The sequence below is a fragment of the Acomys russatus genome, chromosome 17 (assembly GCF_903995435.1).
Source record: "Acomys russatus chromosome 17, mAcoRus1.1, whole genome shotgun sequence".
Classification (NCBI taxonomy): Eukaryota; Metazoa; Chordata; class Mammalia; order Rodentia; family Muridae; genus Acomys; species Acomys russatus.
Window position 1 is genome coordinate 60190698 of NC_067153.1, and position 21048 is coordinate 60211745.

The 21048-nt window shown below is 47.7% G+C and overlaps 1 protein-coding gene across 1 annotated transcript; it reads left to right on the plus strand.

Moving 5' to 3' along the window:
- The first annotated feature begins 3875 nt into the window (after positions 1–3875).
- Ccdc184 (coiled-coil domain containing 184) lies at positions 3876–5769 on the plus strand. The gene is given in 2 exon segments (XM_051160287.1): positions 3876–4537; positions 4539–5769. Coding segments are annotated over 2 exon segments (585 nt in total). The 5' UTR covers positions 3876–4381; the 3' UTR covers positions 4968–5769.
- Positions 5770–21048: the final 15279 nt, after the last annotated feature.

A 21048-nucleotide genomic window follows, 5' to 3' on the forward strand; every position in this document is an offset into this window, starting at 1 on the left:
TAGACTTTCAGTTGACCTTGACTTGGTGTGTTTTTCTAGCCCTGAGTCCAGAAGCGTCTTTATCAGATTTATTGTGCAAAAGTAGACCAGCTATCTAAGATGGAGATAGATAACCAAGACCAGAGAAGGGAAAACAGCAGGGTGCACTCAGAATTGCAGTTTTCATGGAAATGTGATACTTAGGCCTGGGCACACATAATGGAGGAGACTACCTTTACAGCCCAAGGTCTCTTCTTCCTACACGCTCATCAGTGGGAGACGGAAGATTGTAACAGCTACACTGATACCCAGACCAAGGTAGGAAGCAGGAGACCATGCAGGCCTCCCACCCTGCCCTGCCCAATGAGCAGTTCCTCTGAATGGTTTAGTAATATGAGGTACTCATCCCAATGACCCAGCCTGATAGCCCAGCCAGCCAATGAAGGCTCCGTTCCCTGTATACACCACTCTTAATTTCCTGAGACTAGACCTGTCTGTCTTCCTATCTCTAATTTTGTTTTTGTTTTTGTTTTTTGAGACAGGGTTTCTCTGTGTAGCCTTGGCTGTCTTGGGCTTGCTTTGTAGACCAGGCTGGCCTTGAACTCACAGCGATTCACCGGCCTCTGCCTCCTGAGTGCTGGGACTAAAGGTGTGTGCTACCATGCCCGGCTTCATCTCTAATTTTCATGCAGAATTTATGACATGATCTGTTTATTTTTTAAATCAAACACAACCAATGCTTCCTCCTTGTTGGCATAAGGTTATGGTGTAATTCAAATGCTGATTTCTACCTTATTAGCATAAGGTTATGGTGTAATTCAAATGCTGATTTCTACCTTATTAGCATAAGGTTATGTTGTAATTCAAATGCTGATTTCTATCCGACTCCCCTTCCCCAATATCTAGTTGCAATCCTTGTTCTGAGAATCTCCTGTCTCAATGTTGTATAAACACTGCTCCCCAATTGTCCCCCTGATATGCCTATAAAGCAGCTACAGCCAATTGCTGAGTAGGGGAGAGAATAGGGCTGGACTTTCTGCCAGCCAGGGGAGAAGGGTTAGAAGAGGAAGTGGGGGGATTCAGCAACAGGTAGGTATCCAGGAGGGACCAGGAGAGAGAGAGAGAGAGAGAGAGGGAGAGAGAGAGAGAGAGAGAGAGAGAGAGAAGGAGAGGGAAAGCGGGAAAGGGGGGGGGAGGGGGAAAGGGGGGAAGGGAGAGGGAGAGGAAGAGAGAGAGAGAGAGAGTGCTCAGCAAGGAAAGCTACAAAGTGCAAGTACCTCTGGGATGTCAGCTGAGAGGAAGCCAAATTAGTTTAGAGGGTTAAGAATAGAGTGTAAACTACTCAGTTCTTGTGCTGCGATGCTTGCTAAAATAATATAATAGAGTCTCGGTTACTTGTGTGATAGCCAGGTTAGGAGAGGAACTGAGGGGAAAAAACCCCACAACATTAGCCCCTCCCTATATTTTCAAGTCCCCACCTACCCTCTCAAATGTCTGACCTGGAACTGGACTGGATCAGCCACACCCCTGGACCTCTGCACCCGCTTCCCATGATCTTCGGTGCTTCTCCAGTAACTTCCCCTCCCTCTTGTCCCAGACCCCTTGTGCTCTCTGTGTCCTGCATGGTCAGAGCCTCTGGTCGACATGGTATTCTGATGCTCAAAGCCTTGACATACACAGTACCCGCAATAACAGTGGCAAAGGACCTTGTGTGATGGCATAACCCAGCTCCTGCTGTGTGGGGCTGGGCTTGACGTAAGCTTACTTGGCAGCAGAGATGGGAACAGGGCTAGTGTTCAGAGGCAGGGAACACACTTGAGGAGAACCGGCAAGATAGAACCTTTCATTGGACCATGGTAGGAAGCCTTGGAACATGTCGGTCTTTTCTTGTGGAAGGGATGCACAGCAGGCCTGAACTGACAAAGCTCTGAGAGCCTTTGCTCTGGTGTGATCAGGAAGCATTCTGGGTAAGCTCAGCTGTGTCTTGCCTCTGTTCCTAGTTTTCCTGTAGTTCAAGAAATAAAACAAAGACATTTGCACATGATCACATGTATGTTATGGTGAGCCCGTGGGAGTCAAATGGTAACGTGTGGGCACGGGTTTTCTCCTTCCATCATGTGGGTTTCATAGATCAAACTCAGATTATTAGGCGTTGTTGTCTACATTTAAAAAAAAAAAAGTCTGAATGAGCCTAGGGATGCTTAGAATGAGCTCTCTGCTCCTCTATGAGCCAGAAATGTAGGGCTCATGTAGGGTTTATTAACCACTTATAACGAACATGGCAGAGGAGAGAGCAATAACAGTACTGCATGGTGCGTGTGTGTTAATGTGTTTACATATTTGTTTTGGGAAATTAAAATTCTCAGCCCTATCCAATATGTATGTCTTAGGTTATTTATTTAAACGGTGGCACTGTAAGATATTTTAATTTGCTTTTTTTTTTTTTTAAGGGGGCGCAGGGTTCAAGACAGGTCTCTTTGAGTAGCCTTGGCTGTCCCAGATTCACTCTGCAGACCAGGCTGGTCTCGAACTCACAGTGGTTCTCGAGCCTCTGCCTTCCAAGTGCGGGGATTAAAGGCGTGCACCACCACACCCAGCCCCTTTGCTTTTGTTTTAATAGCAGTAGGAGGGGCCACAAAAATTCTCCTTCATCACCAAGACACAGAACCAGGGCAACTCAAGAACACACTGGCTTTTTACAGAACTACTAGTGCCCAACTTTCATCCACACTTAATTTCTTCTATCTTTATTTCTATCGATAATTTATTTCTTCTTCCTAGATTCTTGTAAACTTGCGGTTGTGATCATTTGGCTTTCTCATTTGGTAAATGAGAAAGCTGACAAGGTGACAACCCTCCCAATCTATGTAATCTCCTAAATAGAACCAAGTTTTCTTCTTCCTCCTCTTCTGCTACTCTGCCCTTTAAGTAAGGGAAAGGAGTCTTCACAAAGGACAGGGGCATTTAGTAGACATCTAAGCATGGGCACGGGGGCAGTGGCCCCATAAACATTAATTCACTCAGTGGTGTGGCAGTGCAATGTTAACTCAGATTTAGAAACACTACACTCCGGTATCCCAACACATCAAGAAAATGACTCAGCGGAGGACTTGGAATCCTTAAGTGCTGAGACGAAATTGTATCAGGTCTTTTGAAATCCACTGTGTGTGTGGGCTGGAGAATCAGGAGGAAAGCAGTGGTACTTGGTGGCTCTTATTTAAGTATCCATTCCACAAACACATTAAGCATCTGCTTTCTGCGTCTCAGATGCTATTTTAAGCGCTGGGGATTCCGTGATGGAGAGAAATCTGTTGTTATGGAGTTAACATTCTCAAAATTTAAGTACTTAGACTCACCATTCTCAAAAGCTCACAGCAGTCTGGGTAGAAACAATTGGGTCCCATAAGGGACAGAATCGCACGTTGAGCTTTCTGGAGCGAGGGAAAACTGGTTTATGCGGAAAGCTCGGAGAGGCGGAAATCTCCCCTGCCTTCCTCCCTCTGCACCACCAGGCCTGGCGCGGGGCGGCCACCTCGCCTGGTATTATAAACAATCGCCTCCCTACCCAGTCCTGCAGGCTGCTGGAGGAAGGATCTGGCTCTCAAGCCATCCTCCAAGGAAAGAATGCGGAGAGCTGATGAAAAGCCTTCCCAGGCATTCTCTCTGGCTTGCGGGTGGGGGCGTGCAGCAAACAGCTCTCTCATGCTGTCCTATTAAACATTGCAGCCACACGCTCTTTGCAGCTTCTCTGAGGCCACTGCAGAGTCCCTGCCACACCCGTTAGCCCATACAACAGAGCTTCACTGCAGCCTCGGAACCCTTTTCCCCTTTCTTCTTCACTTCCTTGTTGCCATGGAGACATACGTCATTTACGTGCCGTGCGTCGCCTTGGAAACGAGGGAGCAACCTTGGCGCTGCCGGGAGACCCGCCCCTGCCGCTCCAGCCGCACTCGCGGGCGCTGCTGGTGGATGGCCAGGGGGGAGTCCCGCGACCAACGCGCTGCGGGTCCCTGTCTCAACCCCGATCCCTCTGCGAGCGCCTCTGTGACCCGGCGAGCCTGTGTGCACTCTCTGCCGGTGGTTGTCCCGAGGGCGGCGGGGACATAGGCATCATTCGGGAGGCGAGCTGGCAGGGCACTTTTGCTCCTGGGCAAGCCCGAAGACGCTGGCCCCGGGACCCTAGACGGGTCTTCGCCCGACTCTTCTTGGCCCTTCCTGCCCACACCCTCTGCCTGGGGCCCACTCTCTTCACGTCGGCTCCCCACCCCTCTAGGGAGCCTAGGTGGTGTCCCTGGGCTCCACCCGGTCCCTCACGGGACCTCTTCCCCGCTACACCCTTCCCCCACCCTGGAGTCCCGGCTGGACGCGACCCAGAGCTGCCACTGCCCGCTTCTGCCACTCAATGGAGGACAGTCTGCTGGAGATCATGACCAAGGACGGCGGCGACATGCCGGCGCCTCTGGAGGTGTCCACAGTGCCAGCCGTGGGGGACGTGATCTCTGGGGAGTATAACGGTGGCATGAAGGAACTGATGGAACACCTGAAGGCCCAGCTGCAGGGCCCTGTTTGAGGACGTGAGGGCCATGAGAGGGGCACTGGATGAACAGGCCTCGCACATCCAGGTTCTGTCGGACGACGTGTGCGCCAACCAGCGGGCCATAGTCTCCATGTGCCAGATTATGACCACCGCGCCCCGCCAAGGAGGCTTGGGCGTGGCCGGAGGCAAGGAGAGCTTTCCGAGTGCTCCCCACGAGCAGGAGACACCTTCACCTGGGATCGGAGAAGGCGGCTTGCTGGGTCCCGATCCTGGTGAGGAGGACGAGGACGAAGAGGAGAAAGAGATGCCCAGCCCCACCACACCCACCAGTCACCTCGAGCGATCTGAGAGCCCTTGTGCTGGTCTCCTTGGGGAGGACGGACCACTTGTGGAACCCCTGGACCTGCCTGACATTACCCTGCTGCAGCTGGAGGGCGAAGCCTCTCTGTGAGGGGGACCCCCACCGGGGCACCAACTACTCGGGCTGGCTTTGGGTTTCCAAGTGCTTCACGCGAGGGGACTGAACAGTGCGGTGCAGTGTTCTTCACTCCAAATGTGGTTCTTATAGGTCAGGGAGAGAGACTCCCTCAAAGAAGGATTTGTAGGGTGAAGGACTTTGGAAGCATCGCGAATTCTATCCAACCATGCATCATAACAAACTGAAGAAAGGTGAGGTTCCCTGGGAGGAAGTGTCCATCTCTGGACTCCCATCCATCCCCTTACCGTGCCCTTTTCCCTCTTCCCAGGAAACAGGAGGACCATTGAATCATGTAAATAAAATTCTGCTTTTTCTATACTGAAAAAGGACTCATCTAGGACTTTGGCAAATGATCTCTATTTACCTAGAAATTAAGGAGTTGGGGTACTCTGTTCTGGCAACAGGAAATGTACCCCTTTGCTGAAATCCCAAGATAGACAGTGCTCTGCAGCAGCCTCTCCCCCTCACAGATCTCTGCGGCTGCTGACTGGTAAAAGGGAGCTTCAGGAGGCAGCTGCAGCCCCAGGAATCTGGGTGCATGGGGTTCCAAGGGCCCCTGGGCTGGGAGGAGCTGGCTATGAACGTGCACGAAGACACAGTAGTTCAAGCTCTGGCATTTCCCATGCAGAGCTGGACCCTGCCCTGTCACCGATTTCATCTGGGCTTGCTTTTTCCACTCACCTGGGCCGAGAAAACAAAGTGCCCAGTTCACAGGCAGAGACTTGGGGCTGTTCAGCAACGGCCCAGATTTAGGGGATGTGTGAGGACCTCTTGGGAGGGGGGAGGGGCTGCAGCCCAAAACAAACACAAACCCCAACCTTTTCTTTTCTGGCTATACCTGCTTAGCTTCAGTTTCTTTCTCTGTCAATATGTCACTACCCTCTGCTTTTTGGTGTTGCCTCCATAATGTCTTGTGTTACCTGTGTCCACTTGTGTAGTAGTAGTGTGTGAGCCCTCAGGGGCAGGGCTTGCGGCTCTAGTATTAGGTTCTAGGGGTGTTTCAGACCTGTCTGTGAACCCAGGCGGCACTTTCCCCTCTCTTTTCCCCTTTGCCACCCCCCCCCCCCAACCAGGGCATGGAGCATGTGGCTGTCCTGAGGTTCCTTAACTGATGTGCCTCCTCCCTCCTGAAGTGGTGACTTTGTGTGCTCTTTCCCTGCCTTTGTGTATTCTTTCTCAATGCTTTCCTTGGTGTCAACCTTAATAAAAAAAAAAGTCATCTCCCCTCTTGCTGACTGGTACTAAGGGGATGTAAGGGTGGGGCTTCTGGGTCCACTGTTGTGGATCAGGGCTTAGAAGGAAATTTAGGGACCATGCCTTCTCTCCTCTCTCCTTGCCTCCAGTCCCAAAGAGTTACCTAACCTTGTCCTGGTTGGGACAAGCATTGCCAGCTCTGCCCACTTTCCCTTCTGCCCCGGACCTTGATCTAAAGTGGACTGGAAAACGCAGAGGTCTGAATGGACATACCCAGCTAATAAGGGGTTTTGGTAGCCACATCTGCAAGAGACTTCTTTGCAGTGAAGCATGTCCCCTCATCAGCCCTGCCCCAGGGTGACTTCTGAATGAGAGCGCTGGCCCAGCAGGCATGGCACCTGTTCTAGAGATGGAGTGGGAGTCACTGTTCTGGAGGGGTTGCCCCAGGATTTCTGGAGTGACACATCACTAAGGAAACCACAATAACTGCCTCAGGCCTCTAGTGGCAGATGCCGGCAAGGTGTTCCCCGGAGTCAACTCTCTGACATCATCTCTAGGCAGCTCCCTTGGGTGATGGAGATTTCCTGAGGCTGCCCCAGAACAAAGGTTGAGAGCGGACTAGGCTGGGCTGTTTGCTCTCTCTCTCTCTCTCTCTCTCTCTCTCTCTCTCTCTCTCTCTCTCTCTCTTTCTCTCTCTCCTCTCTCTTCCCCTCCCCCCCTTTCTCTCTGTGTGTGTAGCATGTAAAATTGCTCTGTTACAAAGAGAGTTAAAGGGCACAGGTGTAGGTTTGAATCTTTAATTCCAGCGCTGAATTGACTGCCTGAGACTTGGTTTTCAGAATGCATGTGATAGGAATAAAAACTTGGGGAGACAAATGTACGACTCCTGGGCTGTCTTGTGTAAATGTTAGTTTCTTTATCATTCTCCTGGGGTAGCGAATGACTCCTTCAGGAGTCCTGCCGGGAAGGTCCTGGAGACTTTTAAATTTTATTTATTTATTTTGGTTTTTTTCGAGACAGGATTTCTCTCTGTAGCCTTGGCTGTCCTGGACTCACTTTGTAGACCAGGCTGGCGTCGAACTCACAGTGATCCACCTGCCTCTGCCTCTCGAGTGCTGGGATTATAAAGGTGTGCACCATCACTGCCCTCCCTACCCCCCCTTTTTTTAAAGGTTTACTATTTATGTGTTTGTGCACATATGTGCATGTGGTGTAGTGTCAGATTCCTGCATCTGGGGTCCTGGCAGGTGTGAGCTGTTTGCCATGGCTTCTGGGAAACATGTCCTCTGGAAGAGCAGCAGTGCTCGCAATCGGCAGGACGTTTCTCCAGCTTTTATCATGCGGGCCAACTCTGTACTGCTCCCTTTCTTTTCCTTTCTCACTCCCTTTCTCTCCCTCCCCCTTCCTTCCTCCTTCCCTCTTTTTCTTTTTGAGACAGGATCTCACCAGGTAGTCCTGGACGGCCTGGAACTCACTATGTGGAACAGGCTGGCCCCAGACTCACAGAGATTTGCCTGCCTCTGCCTCTTGAGTAAATGCTCTTTTAATATAATCTCTTCTTATATAAAGACCCCTTACCCTTGAGGGCAGAATTAAGAAAAAGGTCACGGTTAGCTTCTCAAGATAGCATGGGCCTTATATTTTAAGCAAAAGGAGCTATGAGGCAGAAAGGCTAGCCTTGAGGTAGACAGCGCTTGGGTAATCTGTGCTGGGGCCCCAGGAGAACAGCTCCAGGACACAGCTGGGACTGGACCGTAGGTTTCTGCTACAGTTTAAACATTCAGCACCGATTACCATGGCGTTGATCAGTTATTGAGCTCCAATATTATCTCCCAACAGATATATGAGGTAGAAGCCGTTATTCTTACATAACAGCTCAGAAACAGATGTAAAACTTCAAGGTCACAGGCTGGAGTTTGACAAAGCCAGGATCTCACCTTGAGATACTTGGATTTAAAAGAGCCTTAGCTCGAAACTATCTTTCTAATTGTTCCGTTATTTGGGAGCTTCAAGGAAATCAACCTCATTTTAGTCAGTTTTCATCGTCGCAGTTCAGGTTTGCTTCGTGACCTCTCTCAGCCCTGAGTGGGTGGTAATCTGAGTGCGTGGAGCTCCGACCGCCTGGACCAGCTGCTGGAGAAGAGGCCCGTGCTTGCAGGCGCTCCCTCCTTAGGTGAGCTCACTTTCTCTCCCCTCTAGCTCAGATCCTCCATTGTTTGACCTAAATCCCAAAAAGCAGCATAGCCTATTTAGATGCCAAAGAAAGTTATGGTTGAGTTCTTTAGCCACTGACTGCAGTTCTATTCCTATGCACGCTATCCTTGGTTATTCCCTGCAAGTCCAGATAGATACAAATCTTCCTAGAAAAGCAGTTCTTCTGCTTCTTTTTTCTTTTTTTCTTTTCTTTTTTTTAATTATACTAGCATCTCAGAGGTGCTGCCCAGGCCACCTCACCTTCCCCTGTTTCCACCTTCTCTACTTCCCAGTGGCCTCTGAGGTTTCTTTTTCAGACTGTTGGTAAGTGGGTTTCAGCTGGAGTTTCTCACCCAGGGTTTATAGCAAGCGTCACTGTTGAATTTCAGAAAGCCACACCATTGGAAATTAAATGCAAAATCCTGCAAATACATATTTTCTTTCTAGAGAAAGGGTTGTTGTTTCTACTTAATCCTTAAGGAGTAAGAATCAGACTTTTGTAAAAAATGCTGAGTCCTCAGGTAAAGTGTAATGAAACTTTTTAACTCAAAAGACACCAACAAAGAAACGATCTGTGTGAGGCTGGCACTTCCAGCAATCCTTGCCTCCTGGAGCCTCCGAGTAGTTCCTACCCGGAACTGAAATGATCCTCTCCATCTGATTTGCCACACGATGAATTTTAAGTACGTTGACACCGATCAGGTGCTACAGCCCTGCCTCTCATCACTTCCAAATCTGTAACATTAGACGTTTCTCAAAGTGCTGCAGATGCCTGAGGGGTTAAGAAATTTCTGAGTTCACCTCTATTCACCCCAGATGGGACACCAAAGACAGACTGGTGAACAAACAACATCACCCAAGTCGAGATTGGTGAAGTAGCGAGTTTATTGGGTTGTTTAACAGGGGGAACCAGTGGGCGACTCCAAGGTATCAGAAACAGCCCACCCCAGCATGGGTGGCTGCTCCCCGAGAGCTGCATCCATGGAGCTCCTTGCCTTGCTTGCAGGCAGCTCCCAGGAAGAGTCTCTCCTACACCAGTAAGCAGGGGTGGGTCTTGTGAAGTCTGTAACTTTCAGAGCCTCTCTCCCTTCTTCAGGAAGGCACATTTTAATGGAACTAACTACATAACCTTCTGTGGCTTCAAGCTAAACTTTCCTGTTCGGGGCCAACCCAACCCCACATACAACTCATTAGAACTCCCTGTTTCTAGAACGCACATCTCTAACCTGCCTAAGGTTCTCTTAGAGTCGGTTCTTAATCTCAAAGACAAGGCCTGTACAGTTTTGTGGAAATAAGCTGCAACTTTAGCCTGACACAGCCTAACTCTGCTCTTGGAGAGTCAGTTGCTCCCCGGTGACACAAACTGCCCTTCTGCAAGGCGCGCAGATTTATGGGCTCTCAGTAGCGGTGCACATTATGGTTTCTGCTTTACATCTGTAAACGGAAGTTCTCCTACACCTAAGCCACAGCACTTCGCAAGTCTATGCCTACACCCCTCACAAGACATATAACTTCTTGCATCAAAAGGCAGCTTTTCATAAACATCCCCCCTATCTAAATGTTTAGAAATAGACATTCATTCAGGGTGCCTACTATAGTTGGGATATTGAAACACAAAAGAAATGCTCATTAAAGACGAGAGGCTGTGACCATATAGTGGGGAAGGAGGTCCCTTTCTGTCACAGAACTAGGGGAGGAGAAAAGGGTGAAAGAGGGAGGGAGAGAGGAACAGGAAGATAAAAGTGAGGGGGTAACAAATGAGATGTAATCTGAATAAATTAATAAAAGAAAAAAAAAAAGGGAACTGTTCACCAAGCTTTTATTCTAGCTAGCATTACTCCCTCTCATCCCACATGGTCCTCAGAAGGTGAATTCCCTCTGAAAAACAGCTTTTCTGCCGGGAAGCACTGGTGTTTAGAGAAGAAACTCAGCCCTGTAAATAGTGCTGCCATGGTGCCACCCTTTGGGGAACAGAGAACCTCAGAGAGAATTGATGTCCTTCACATCAGGACTGGCAAATGCCTCCTAAAGGCTTGGCCCGTGCCTTATGGTGGGTGGCTGAGAGAGACAGAAGACCAGAGTAAATAGTGTGGATTGGAAGAATATAAAAGGCAGCTGCAATAAATTGACTACTCCCCCCCTCAGCTACCACCACTCCAAAAATCTTAAACCAGAGTTCTGAATATTTATTCTCCTTAACAATCTGTAACTTCTCCCCAGTGCTCCCTATGTTAGATATAAATATGATGGTGATGATGATGGTGATGATGTGTGTGGGGCGGGGGGCGGGGCGGGGAGAGGCAAACGTCTCTCTAACGAGGACCTGCCATACCCCCCATCCCCATTTCATTCCCTGGTTGCTTTTTGTTTGTTTGTTTTGTTTTGTTTTTCAAAACAGGGTTTCTCTGTGTAACAGCCCTGGCTGTCCTGGAACTTACTTTGTATCCCATGCTGGCCTCGAACTCACAGGAGTCCACCTGCCTCTGCCTCCCTAGCTATCTTTTAAAGACTGTCTTCTCTCATCAGAAGCTCAAATCGTCCAACTCAGTGCTGCAGATGGCTTCCACGTGTATCCTGCTCCCTCCGGTCCCGGGCGAGAAGTCTGGATGCATCTCCATTACTCTCCAGCAAAGACAGGCACAGCCTCATCTCCAGAGTGAGGAAGTCGTAGTCATGGGCACTGTTTGTCTGTCTCCCCTGGCTGTTTTCCTCTCACGCTGCCTGTGGGAAATCTCCAGAGATACTATGCAACCCTGTTTGATTATGAATTTGTACTTTTATTTCTAAGAACAAGGCTCACAATTTTAACCGAATTCCTTAGCAGGTAAAGTCAGAAGGAAGTAAACTCGGCTGTTCCTTGTCCTCTGGTGCTGCCTTTGTCTGGCTGCATCTGGTACAGCTCTTTACTTTTCGACCGGTCCTGTCCCTGTCATCTGGTTCAAATCCTCCCCCATTCTTGAAGGCCCTCCGGGGCTCCCATAGATATGCAGACATGTGGCCCTGTCCTCCTCTAAGTGGCCACATCCTTCTCTTCGTACCTGTTTGGGGGACAATAACTTTATCTGTCTTGTTTCTACTCCTTGTGTGCTTTCATTCAACCCTGAGTACACTAGTCATCATGCTTAGGGTCTCTGGGGGTGTCTACCAAGGACTTGGGGTACCGCTGATTGAGTGGCACCTTATTTCAGGATCCCCAAAGAAAGGAAAAAGCACCGCCAGTTACAGCCATTGTTTCCTTATTTAAAGTTTCATTCTTATTTAAATATCTTTTATTCCTAATTTTAAAAGGAACTTTAAAATATCACCACTGTGTACACAACTATTGCTAGAAATCATCGCACCATTTTAATTACTTCACCTTAAGCCTGGCGCTTCTGAATCGCTTTTGACCCGGAGCTGTCCGTATTTTCCCCACACATTTCTATTAGGGGCCATGTTGAGTTTTAACAAAGCAGAGTTTCTTATGAAGAGACTGTTGCCTCTGAGAGTTTTCTCTGGGCCCCAATACCCAGCCTTCAATGCAGGCATTTCCTTTGATCTTGCTAGAGAGAGTTTAAGGTAAGTGTTGGAGCAACACCTGAGACTAATAGTTCTTTAGAGGGTCGGCGAACTGCAACATCATTTCTAGTCTTGCCACTTTGAATGGTGACTAGGGTCAGGATTGTGTAGGTGTGACAGTTGTGTCATGACTTCCAGGAGCTGACAGGTGTAAGCTGCCGTCAGTTATATAAGGCATTCTACTTGAAAGATGTTTAGAGGTATGAGAAAAAAACAGTTTCAGGAGCCAGTGAAATTCACATTATTATTATTATTATTGTTGTTGTTGTTGTTTTTGCTGTTCCTGTTTTGTTTTGTTTTGTTTTGTTTTTTTGAAAAGATTTCACTCTGCAAAGCAGATTGACCTCAAGCTCACAAGCTCATCTGCCTTTCCTTCCAGAGTGCTGGGATTAAATATGTGCACCGTCACACCAAGCAAAATTTACATTATCACAAAGGATCATCTTGATAATAGGCCAAAAATGTTTATTTGAATTATAAGATTGAAAATGAACAACTGCGAAGGCGGAGGTGAGGACTTAACTGAAACACATGGTCATCTCTCAGAACCTTTATTCATTCATTCATTCATTCATTCATTTATTCATTTATTTATTTATTTCTGAAAGAAACCTCAGTGATGGTGCTTGTACAGCTACTTTATATGTGAGTTAGATGTCAAAAGGGACTCCCCAGGTCTATTAGAGATTTGATTAAATTTGAGACAAACTCCAGTTTCCAAGTCGGGGAACTGTGCATGATCCAAGACAGTTTGTGCAGCGTCTGCTGGCGTATTTCTCTCTGTCCCTGCACCCTGACACTCCACACAGGCAGCCTCACTGTGACTGATCAGTGACCCCGAGCCACACACCCCTTTCTCTGATTTCATCAGGAGATGTTGTGCTACCAGACACTCTAGCCTTTCCTCGTAGACTGCTGAGAAGGTGGACTGGGTGGAGAGAGACGCGAAGAGCACTCGTGGGAAGTCCCAGTGCAGAGCCCAAGCCTTTCAAGGGCTCCTTTATCCCACCTCCCCATGTCCTTAAGGAGCTCACGATCTACAGATAGCGGAATGGCATGTTCTTCCGCAGGAGCGACGTGCTTTTCAGAAGACGGAGGGGAAATCTCCGTTCTGCGAACGCTGCTGACTGAACTGGGAATATTTCAGTGTAAAAATGGCGCGGTGTACGGGGGAAGTAGATGTGTTTGCAGGCAGGACAAGGTTATATAACACTGGAAGGAAAGAGCAGCAGGGGCGACACCCCACTCTGGAAAAAGTAGGTAATGCGGTATCGGCCAAACTGTCAACAAAACATGGGCTACATCTGGCGTCTGTGTCAGTGTACAAAGCTTACGGTATAGAACAGTCGAATCCTCGCAATTTATACAATGAAGCAAATGAAATATCACAATCAAAAGAGAGACACAGTTGGATGGGCCTCCTGCCTGAAACACGGCATTGAGGAAAGGGCCAGCCCCGCATTCCGGAGAATCAGAGCTAAGTTCTGTCGTGGAAGAGCTTGCTCACTGTGGGCCACAGCTCATTTCCCTGTTCCCAGAGGACAGAAGCGGTTTACTGCTATCTGTAGAACATTAGCTTCGCGTGTGCAAAATTTAGGAATAAGAGGGCGAGGGGGAGGTTGGCAAAACAAGATAGGTGAGGGAGTAAAACAAAATCCGGAGAGAGGGGTGGAAGAAGGCCAGTGGAGCACCTCACAGGATGAAGACAGTGTCGAATGGGAACCACTTCTGTAACTAAAAGGAGAGGAAGGAAGCATGTTTGCAAAAATGTGCTGGAGGCTAAGAAAACAAACAGGCAGGATTACACATCTCAAGAACAAATAAGGGCACAAAGCTAGGTTTCAGAAAGAAGTTGATGTAATGAAAATATTATCCCTTAGAACAGTGGTTCTCAACCTGTGGGTCAAGACCCCCCTTTGGGTGTGGACTGACTGTTTTACCTGGGTTGAGTATCAGCCTGCATACAAGATATTTACATTACGATACATAACAGTAGCAAAATTACAGTTACAAAGTAGCAATGAAATAATTTTTATGGTTGGGGACCACCACAATGAGAAGAACTATATTAAAGGGTCATGGCGTTTGGGAAGGTTGAGACCCACTGGTTTAGAAGCCGTTGGCAGCAGAAATTGCTAATCCAGATCTAATTGCCCCTCAAAGGGAAGTCTTGAAAGTAAGCACACCGGTGGGTTCCTGATAGCCAAGGAGATCAGGTGAAACAAATAAACAAATCTAACTTTAAATACTTAGATACAATGATACAATTTTTGTAGTTGGAAAGTCTATGGGCACAAAGGTTCAACGATAATGCTTAGTCAATGTAATGTCTTTGGAGGAGTGTATGCCATGACTGGTGGAAGCTTACCCAAAGAACTCAGATATACCGATGTGTGGAAAAATCTACATAACTGAGAGAGTGGTACACATACACCAGTGATTTCAAAAGCACCACAAGGACTCTGGTTAAAAATTAAAAAAAAAAATTGAGCTTAATAAAAATAAAGTTAACTGCAGCAGCTGAAGAAATGGCCTAGTGGTTAAGAGTGCTTCCTGCTCTTCCAGAAGAGTTGAGCTCAATTCTACGCACATTGGTTGGTTCACAACCTCCTGTGACTTCAGCTGCTGCTATCTGATGCCCTCTTCTGGTCTTAGAGGGCACTGCACTCATATGGCACACACACACACATGCACGCACGCACGCACACACGCACGGACACACACACACACACACACACACACACACACACACACACACATGAATGCATGAAATGTCCTTTAAAAGTTAACATTGAGCCAAGCATGATGGCTCATGCCCTTAATCCCAGCACTCAGATGGCAGAGACAGGAAGATCTCTGTGAATTCTAGACTAATCTGGTTTGTAGAGAGACACCTTGTCTCAGAAACAAACAAGTTAAACATTTTAATATGTTATATAGATAAAAATCTTACAAATTCAAACAAATGTTTTCAGTTGAAACAGTAATCATTGGTGGGTTGATGACAGAATAGAATAGAGAAAATGTTTGCTTTGTCTAAAACTAGAAATAAAACATCATTCTTGACTATACAAATAACACCTTCAAATAAACAGGAACAAGGCACTGGACGACTGGCACAAAGGAGCAAAGGATATGGTCAGGCAGTTTACTAAGGAGTAAGAACTAATAAACATATGGGAAATTAATTAAAATGGTTAGTAATATAGTACAAGTTAAACCAACATCTCTTTATAGCTACAAAACAAAACAAAACAAAACAACAACAACAAGAAAGAGTTGGCAAAGTTGGAAGTGTGGCCAGACATACACAACTACAGGGTCTTGTACCCATTCCACCATCTTCAGAAAGTCATTCTTACACCTATTAAATAGAGCTATAACTAGTGGTTTTATACAAATATAAAATAATTTTTTTCACAGTTCTAGAATGGGCTAATGTTATAGGAGGTCCTGTGTAGAGCTATAGGAGGTCCTGTGTAGAGCTATAGGAGTCCAGTGTAGAGCTATAGGAGGTCCTGTGTAGAGCTATAGGAGTCCTGTAGAGTCAGTGAGAGCTATAGGAGTCCTGTGTAGAGCTATAGGAGTCCTGTGTAGAGCTATAGGAGTCCTGTGTAGAGCTATAGGAGGTCCTGTGTAGAGCTATAGGAGTCCTGTGTAGAGCTATAGGAGTCCAGTGTAGAGCTATAGGAGTCCTGTGTAGAGCTATAGGAGTCCTGTGTAGAGCTATAGGAGTCCCTGTGTAGAGCTATAGGAGTCCTGTGTAGAGCTATAGGAGGTCCTGTGTAGAGCTATAGGAGTCCTGTGTAGAGCTATAGGAGTCCTGTGTAGAGCTATAGGAGTCCGTGTAGAGCTAGGAGTCATTAGCTAAGGAGTCCTGTGTAGAGCTATAGGAGTCCAGTGTAGAGCTATAGGAGTCCAGTATAGAGCTATAGGAGTCCAGTGTAGAGCTATAGGAGTCCAGTGTAGAGCTATAGGAGTCCAGTGTAGAGCTATAGGAGTCCAGTGTAGAGCTATAGGAGTCCAGTGTAGAGCTATAGGAGTCCAGTGTAGAGCTATAGGAGTCCAGTGTAGAGCTATAGGAGTCCAGTGTAGAGCTATCGGAGGTCCAGTGTAGAGCTATAGGAGTCCAGTGTAGAGCTATAGGAGTCCAGTGTAGCGCTATAGGAGTCAGTGTAGAGCTATAGGAGTCCCTGTGTAGAGCTATAGGAGTCCAGTGTAGAGCTATAGGAGTCCAGTGTAGAGCTATAGGAGTCCTGTGTAGAGCTATAGGAGTCCAGTGTAGAGCTATAGGAGTCCTGTGTAGAGCTATAGGAGTCCAGTGTAGAGCTATAGGAGTCCTGTGTAGAGCTATAGGAGTCCAGTGTAGAGCTATAGGAGTCCAGTGTAGAGCTATAGGAGTCCTGTGTAGAGCTATAGGAGTCCAGTGTAGAGCTATAAAGTAGTGAGCAGGACTGGAGAGGACACTGGAGTCTGCCACTGCTACAGTAGGTCAGGGCGGTGTCCCTGTGAAGCAGAGCGTTAGCATCTGGCCAAGTGTGTGGAGCTGGAAAACCATGCTGAGTGAGACAGACATGGGATAGGACCTACATCTCAGCAGCTTTGGAGATCTAGAAAAACGAGTGTCGAGGAAGCGGGATAGTTCAACATTAGGTGTCTGCCAGGGCATGGGCTAGGCCCTGGGATCAATCCCAGTACAGGGAAAAAATTCCACAAAGCAACTATGTTTACAAAACACAAATATACACAGTACAAAATTATTACCTATCTCAAGCAAAACATGAGAGTAGGGATGAGAGATAAGAACAAAACCGGAGAGTTTTTACCGCAGACACCAGCGGTGCGTGCCGTGAACCGCAGTATGGCCAGCTTGATCTCTTGAGGAGCAAACAACACAGAACCGCAACATATCAGACGATATCTGGAAGATGAAGGGCGGGAAGGAGAAAGTCCTGCAGAAGAAGTCCAACTCTGACGGCAAAATGAACTTGTTATCCCAAATAGGTACAGAGGAGAGGTGTGTGGTCCTCAGGGAACACATCATACCGCTAATAGTTGTTAGGGGCAGGCCGCAACACTCCTAGAATTTATTATAAGGGTGTAAAGTTATTCCACAACATAAGGAGCAAAAATGTAAGGCCAACGCTGAGCAGTGTGTGTGTGTGGGTGCATTCTCTTAGGCTCTTTCTCTGGAAATGTGGGTTTTGTTTCAGTTTCCCCTCTGACTTCAATGTATTCGGCTCTGCACACCAACTTTTATCTGTATATAGACATGACAGAAAACAGGCACTCTGTAGCTGGAGGTTCTTGCCTGTTCCAGTCTGGAATAGTCTTATCACCTACATAGCAATACACATTCAGAGAGAGAGAGAGAGAGAGAGAGGGAGAGAGAGAGAGAGAGAGAGAGAGAGAGAGAGAGAGAGAGAGAGAGAGAGAGTCTTATTGACAGATCTTGAGATCTTGGCAGGGCCACCTGTGGTGCTGAAGGGTGGATGAGATATCTCAGAGTTGTCTTCATGGCAGTGGTCCACTCTTGTTGGGAAAGAGTTCTTGAAAAATGGGCTGTGTGGCGTAACAGACACACTCCAAAAATATCTATTACACCTCATAGGTTCATCAAATGAATAAGTCAACGAAACAGCACTCTGCTCCGGTTGGTCTATCTCCAGGAACCTGTAGCCCTGTCAAATGTTCCAATGTAAAGAAATCTTGTATTAGGGTAGGATAATGTGAATAGAATTTAATGAAGGGGTATTTCTTGTTTTTAAAGGTGTGTGTGTGTGTGTGTGTGTGTGTGTGTGTGTGTGTTAGAAGCAGCATGAGAGCTCTGTTCCAGATCTTGGAGACAGAGCCAGGTGGGGATCAATAGTAGAAATCTTAGATCATGGGGACCCCCCCCCCAAAAAAAGAGAAAGCTGGGCAGGCGCTAGACACACAACCTGCGCTCTGCCTTTGCCATTCACGCTTGCGCTCCGATGGAAGGCAGAGAACAGTTTCGGCAGGTCAATCTTCCAAGCCCTGAGGTGGATGACAAGGACGAGGGGGCGGAAGAGCCAGACCGACGACATCTGGGTCTTTCAGTTTTAGTGTTACAAATTTTAGATTTATCGTTTAATTTTTGTGACCCGGATAAACCATATTTCTATATGCGAAACTGTTTCTCAGGAGGTGACTAGGGGGCGAGGGGCCTTGGTTGGGGTCAGGGCTCTAAGTACTTTCTCCTGTCCTGTCAGAAAAGCTTTGCTTCTGTTTGGTTTAACGTACCAGGATTTTGCTTGAGGGACACCGGCACAGTACCCCCAAGGGCTGAAAATTTAATCACACACTAGTTGGATAGAGAGAAAAGTAAATTAACTCTTAAACAATGAGGAAGACACACATTATGGGACCCTAGAGAGCCTAGTGAGTGACTCCAGGTCGAGTGGTTAACTGAAAGGGGGTGATAAGGCGGCTGAGGACACTGCAGTTGTTTATGGGCGGGAAGTGCAGCCCAGCATTACACAATTCGCTAAAAATGGAGCTATCGCCTGGACAGATTTAGGCTCCGCATCCCGGGACTGGACAGGCAGCTACCGAGGCTTAAAGTGATTGGTAAAGGTCTCTCCTGCTATGCTCCGCCCATCTGGCTGCCTCCGCCAAAGCGGAGGGGTACTGGGTTGGTGGGTATCCCACGCCCAGAGCTCCTAGGCTCCTGCAGCTGCTGACCACCGCCGGCTGCTGCAGTCACATCCCGAAATAGACCTTGTTTCTCCGGGGTTGACAAATCTGGATCCGGCGCGAGAGGAGCCGTCAAGGAGACGGCGCTGCTCATTGGTTGCTGCGAGGCTGAGGAAGGCTGATTGGTCTCAGGCTCGCCCGGGTTTAATCAGGTCATCGCCTGCAGCGTCTTCCGGTGCTGCCGCCAGGTGGAGCTGGCCAGGGAGATGTCGCGTGTCCTCACGAAAGGAGGCTTCAGAGGCAAGGTCTGGGTTCCCTGGGGCTGAGCTAACTAATGCAATGTTTTTCAACCTTCCTAACGCTGCGACTCTTTAACATTCCTAGCCATGAAATTATTTTTGTTGCTACTTCATAACTGTAATTTTGCTACTGTTATGAATGGTAATGTCGCTATCTGACGTACAACCCGAAGGGGTCGAGAGCTGCAGGTTGAGAACTGCTGCTCTAGGCCCATCTGAGTCTTCCTGCATTCAGTCAGACCAGCCTCTCCGGAGCCCTTCCTATAGTAGCTGTCTGGCTTTTTTTTGTGGACTCTGGAGCACTTTCCTACTAGGGGACAGTCCACGGCTGCAGAAGGGGAGACCGACCACAGGCAGTAAGCTTCCTTTGTGAGTCCTTTCTTGCGACCTGGTCCACCAGGGAGGCCTTGAGAGGACAGTTCCAGGTCATGCCAGGATTTCTCAGCATTCCTGGCCTGGACTTGCTTGTTGAATGCAAAAATCTGCAAGAAAACAAATCCTTTTTGTTTGGGATTTTATTCCTAACAGCCCGCAGCCCTTCCTGTTTTGCCCTTTAGAGCTCCCCACCCCAACTCCAATGCTTCTTGGTTGAGCCAGCATCACCTCTTTGGCGTTCTTCCGGACCTCTGTAGGTGAGCTAAGGACGTAACAAAGTTCCACCCCAGTGCTTCTGGTGAACCGATGAATTTAACTGAGGTCAGTCTCAGGAGTACTGACTACCTAGGGTTAGCACTAGAAGAAAAGTTTTCTTTCCTTGCACCCCATAATTCTGGATACCCTGAGTGCAGCCCCTTCTTTAGGGAGGAGAAGGGCCTTGTAAGCCCCTCCCCTTCAGCGACTTGATCAATGATGTGTGCAGGTCACCTATAGCTGCTGGGGAAAAGGACAACAGCAGTGCCATGTAAGAAAAGGAGGACGATAGGTTCTGGGGCCAGGGCACCTGAGTGAGAACGGTAGCTATGCTCTTTAAATACTGCGGGATCTGAAAAGAAAAACAAAACAAAACAAACACCCTCCCCCAACTTCTAGGAACCTCCAATTTTGATACTAAATAAGGTGACAGTATCTCTCTTTGGTTTTTCAAGACAGGATTTCTCTGTGTGGCTTTGGTTGTCCTGGAACTCACTCTCTAGACCAGGCTGGCCTGCAACTCAGAGATCCACCTGCCTCTGCTTCCCGAGTGCTTGGATTAGAGGTGTGAGCCAACAGGGCCTGTGAGAGTACCTCATAATGATCCTACTTTCCTGGGGGACCAGTTGTTTTCATGATCTACTCTTCAGGCGATGGACATCTAGGCTGATAGGATTTTCTAGTTATGAATAGAGTCTCTGATTCAGTATCTAGGGCCTTTGGGAGTATGCCCAGAGGTGTTATAGCTGGGTCACGTGCTAGTTCTATTTTCAGCTTTTTGAGGGCCCCGTGCACCCGTTTTTAGTGGCCGCACTCGTTGGCAGCCCCACAGTGAACAAGGATCCATTTTCTCTACAGCCTCAAGCAGCACCCAAAGAACGAGGCTGGTCTCATTGTTTGTTTCCACACTTAGATACTTCTCACACGTATGCACTCCTTGTGTATGCGTGTGGTCACGAGCACCCACGTGCCACAGAGTCTAGAGGGAGGGCAGGGGACAACATGTGGGAGCTGGTTCTCCTTCCATCAGTAGAGTTCCAGGAACTGCCATCCTGAAAGCTCCTTAGTTGACGAGCCACCTCACTGGCCTAATCGTTTCTTCCTTCCTTCCCTCCCTCCCTCCTTCCTTCTTTCCTTCTTTCCTTTTTTGGAGACAATATATAGCACTGGCTGTCCTGGAACTTGCTATGTAGACCAGGCTGGCCTCTAACTCGCTGCCTTCCCAGTGCTGGAATTAAAGGTGTGTGCCACCATACCCAGCTGTCTTTTGTTTTCTTGGTGGTAGCTATTCAGACTGGAGAGAGATGGAATCTCAAAATAGTTTTCATTTGCATTTGCCTAATGAATTGGAAAACGACGTTGAACATTTAAAAATATATACATACATGTATGTAACAACAATTAATGAAAAGAAGGCTATGAATTTGAAAGAGGGGTACATGGAAGGGTTGGAGGAAGAGAGGGAAGGAAGAAATGATGTAATTATCTTATGTTCTTTTGAAAACTCTCTGTTCAGGTCCATA